At 40.0% G+C, this 3,323-nt stretch overlaps 1 protein-coding gene across 1 annotated transcript; it reads right to left on the bottom strand.

The window, feature by feature from the left end:
- Positions 1–248: 248 nt before the first annotated feature.
- LOC135514556 (transcription factor Spi-C-like) lies at positions 249–2,330 on the bottom strand. Its single transcript, XM_064937982.1, has 5 exons — positions 2,223–2,330; positions 1,981–2,068; positions 1,673–1,776; positions 1,413–1,512; positions 249–1,209 (listed from the first exon to the last, which is right to left on the bottom strand). Exons 1-5 carry the CDS (start codon positions 2,223–2,225, stop codon positions 716–718), a joined length of 789 nt encoding a protein of 262 aa, XP_064794054.1. The 5' UTR covers positions 2,226–2,330; the 3' UTR covers positions 249–715.
- Positions 2,331–3,323: the final 993 nt, after the last annotated feature.

Raw genomic sequence — 3,323 nt, 5'->3', positions numbered from 1 at the left:
TTGCTATGACACAACAAGGATGGACACTTGTTGGAACTCATGACATTTTCACCATTGTTAGGTAAGCAAGAATACCACAGTTATGTAGTCAGTGTTGAAGTCAGTGTTGAAGTCAGTGTTGATGCAGTGATGAATCATTCATTGCCTAAAATGTATACACTCATCCTGACGTGGCCCTCCAGCATGACAATGCCACCAGCCATACTGCTCGTTCTGTGCGTTTGTACAGTATACACAGTACAAACACAAATTATACAAAAATTATTTATTAAAATACATCAATGTGTGTGAGATACAAAGGATTTAAATTCATTATTTACAAAATGACCTGCAGTAATACATGTTCTTATTTGAATCCAACATTGTAGTTATTTCCCTTTACATGTACAGTACCCACACCGAATGCTTGTAACTGGTTCACAGTTCTCATAGGTAAAAAAAAGTTGATATATTTTCATTATTTACATATTCAATGATCCACAATACCTGATCAATGGTCATTACATTTTCTTTTAAATTGCATAACTAACGGAGAGTAAACATTTTTACATTTCTTTATGTTTCATTACGTTTCCTGACCCCCATAACACAATGGCTGCATAACAAGCCCCAGATGTTGACCTCCACAAAAGTATGCAGGAGTAGCTGTATGAATTGACAACTAGCTAAAGCAGCTTTTAACCTCTGTTATTTTCCACAGTGACATTACCTGAGTTCATACCTTGGTGACTGTGGATGAAGTGAAGCTTGTGGCAAGATCACAGTCTCCCTGGAGGGAGTAATGTCCATACCAGCTGTGCCAGTCAGCAGCAGAGCCATAGTAAGCCTGTTCAGCTGGGGAATGCTGCTGGTGGAGGAGCACCTCCCGCCCAGGGTGGCCAGCCTCGGTGTGCCCGGCGGGGGGAATGACGTGACTGATGCCCCCAAGCCTCTGGATGATCGACGGGTTGAACTGGTAGGTGAGTTTGCGGCGCACCTTTACGATCTCGCCCGTTCGGCTGTAGTTGCGTAGCGCCCGTGCCATCTTCTGATAGGTCATGGTCTTGCGGTTGCCCTTGCGCTTGCCCCAGCACTCGGCCAACTTCTCTTTGTTCTTGGAGATGAAGTGGAAGGTGCTGCTGCCACGGTCCGTCCACTGGATGGAGTCAGCCATGTTGGGATCGCCCAGAGCCTCATGCAGGTACTCATAAAGACGCAGCTTCTTGCGACCTGATGAGATGAAAAGGTTGACTTTAGTTATAATAAAATCATAAACAGGCAGAGATTCAGTTGTAACGATGTCAATTTGATACTTGCCAATCAACAATCTGAGGTAGTAGAAACATGTTCAATTCCAGCATGTGTAGTTGTACTCTCTGAAATCTCTTACAGACATTGTCAACACTCATCGCTGATGGCCAACCATTGCTCACCTTTGCCGTTCCTCGGGGGTGGTGCGATGGAGTAGAACTGGGGGTAGTCCATGGTTACAGATGGACCCAGTGAGTCGTAAGGTACAACATGAGGCCATGACTGGCAGGACGAGGAGAGAAAGACTGGTCAGGTCAGTCACATTCACATGAGACATGACACATACATGTACTGTAACCTTACATCACAGTTGTGCAAACTTGGAGAAGTCAGTCAATAGTACTTTACTGGTAAAATACAATCACTTGTTCTGTACACTCACCATCTGCTCATTCCAGTCATATGGACCTGGCACATCAGAAGGGTGGGTGATGGGGTAGCAGCACATTATGCTCGATCGCATTGGAGGCTCAAAGTACTTATACTCTAAGTAGTGGGAGAAAAATATAGTCATTGAATAGTCTTCACTGCCAGAACCAATGAGACTAAAATGTATTGAATAATTTTTCTGACATGCTCAATACAAAGAAAATATTAACAATAATGTCCGTGCCTAATATAATGATGGTGATTGTTAGCGTTCAGATTTAAATCTGGTTTTCTGGAATGAGTTTTGAAGTGTAAGTTTACCTGTATCACAATACGGATCGTCAGAGTGCCGTTGAATCACATCAATTGCATCCTGGAAGTGCTGGTTGATGTCATTATCCAGGGAGATCTAGGAAAACATCAATAACATGCAATCAACTACAATGTCGTAATTAGGAGAAAAGTTAAGCTACAGAATGAATAGGAATAAATGCCTTATTCAAAAACAACATGGAATGTATTTAAAATTAAACTAAATTGATCTTCAATCCGTCATGACTCACCATTTTGTATATTTGAGTGTAAACTTCAGACAAGGCAAGCAGTGTCTGACCACTGTCTGTGTGAGATGGATGTACTTGTGCAAGTGTATATATAGTGGTGTAAGCCCCAATATTCACCTTTCGGCTAAAACGAAGCGTCAGATAAAGAGATTGGTCTATTTAAATGTGTCAACGTCAATTCGTGGTTGGCAACACTTCTCTTTTTGGAAGAGCAGATCAGATACACCTCCCACAATCACTCTTTCACACTGTTACTAGATCAGATCACATGAAGATCACATGAACAACAATAACCTCTCTTATGACTTAATTTATCCAGGAATATCTTCCAATAGCATTCTAATTAGCATTTCTGGGTAGATATTTATTAACATACATATTATCTTATCATAAATGCTCTTCAGTAAATATAGCCTTTCCTGTAAATTGAAATCTGAGACCCTTGAACTGCTGGAGGAAATGTCTATATCATTTCCATTATATCTTCTGTGTTTTAAGTGTATTGTATGACATGGCTAACATTTACAGAGCCTATAGAAAGTCTACTCTCCCTTTCACTTTATTTTCACAATATGATGCGCTAGAAAGTGGGGTTGAAATAGATTTAATTGTCATTCTTTGTCATTGATCTATGCAAAATGCTCCATAATGTCAAAGTGATAAGAAAATTCTACACATTTTTACAAATTAATAAAATTGAATAACTAAAATATAGTTGTTGCATTTCAAGCACATATTCAAATACAAAGACCAGGGAGATTTTTGAAAGCCTAATAAAGAAGGTCAGTGCTTGGTAGATGGGCAACAATAACAAATCAGACATTGAATATATCTTTAAGCATGGTCAAGTTAATAGTAATGCTGTGGATGATGTATTAAACCACCCAGACACATCAAAGATGCAGTCGTCCTTTTGAACTGAACTGAGGACAGGAAGGAAACTGCTTAGGGATGTCACCACGAGGCCATTGATGATTTTTAAAACAGCTACAGAGTTCAATGGCTGTGATGGGAGAAAACAGGATGGGTCAACGTTGTAGTGACTCCACAATAATGACCTAAATGATAGAGCGAAAAGAATAATAAAATATACAGAATATA

Source organism: Oncorhynchus masou, chromosome 26 (assembly GCF_036934945.1).
Source record: "Oncorhynchus masou masou isolate Uvic2021 chromosome 26, UVic_Omas_1.1, whole genome shotgun sequence".
NCBI classification, from domain to species: domain Eukaryota; kingdom Metazoa; phylum Chordata; class Actinopteri; order Salmoniformes; family Salmonidae; genus Oncorhynchus; species Oncorhynchus masou.
This window is presented reverse-complemented; position numbering and strand designations above follow the sequence as displayed.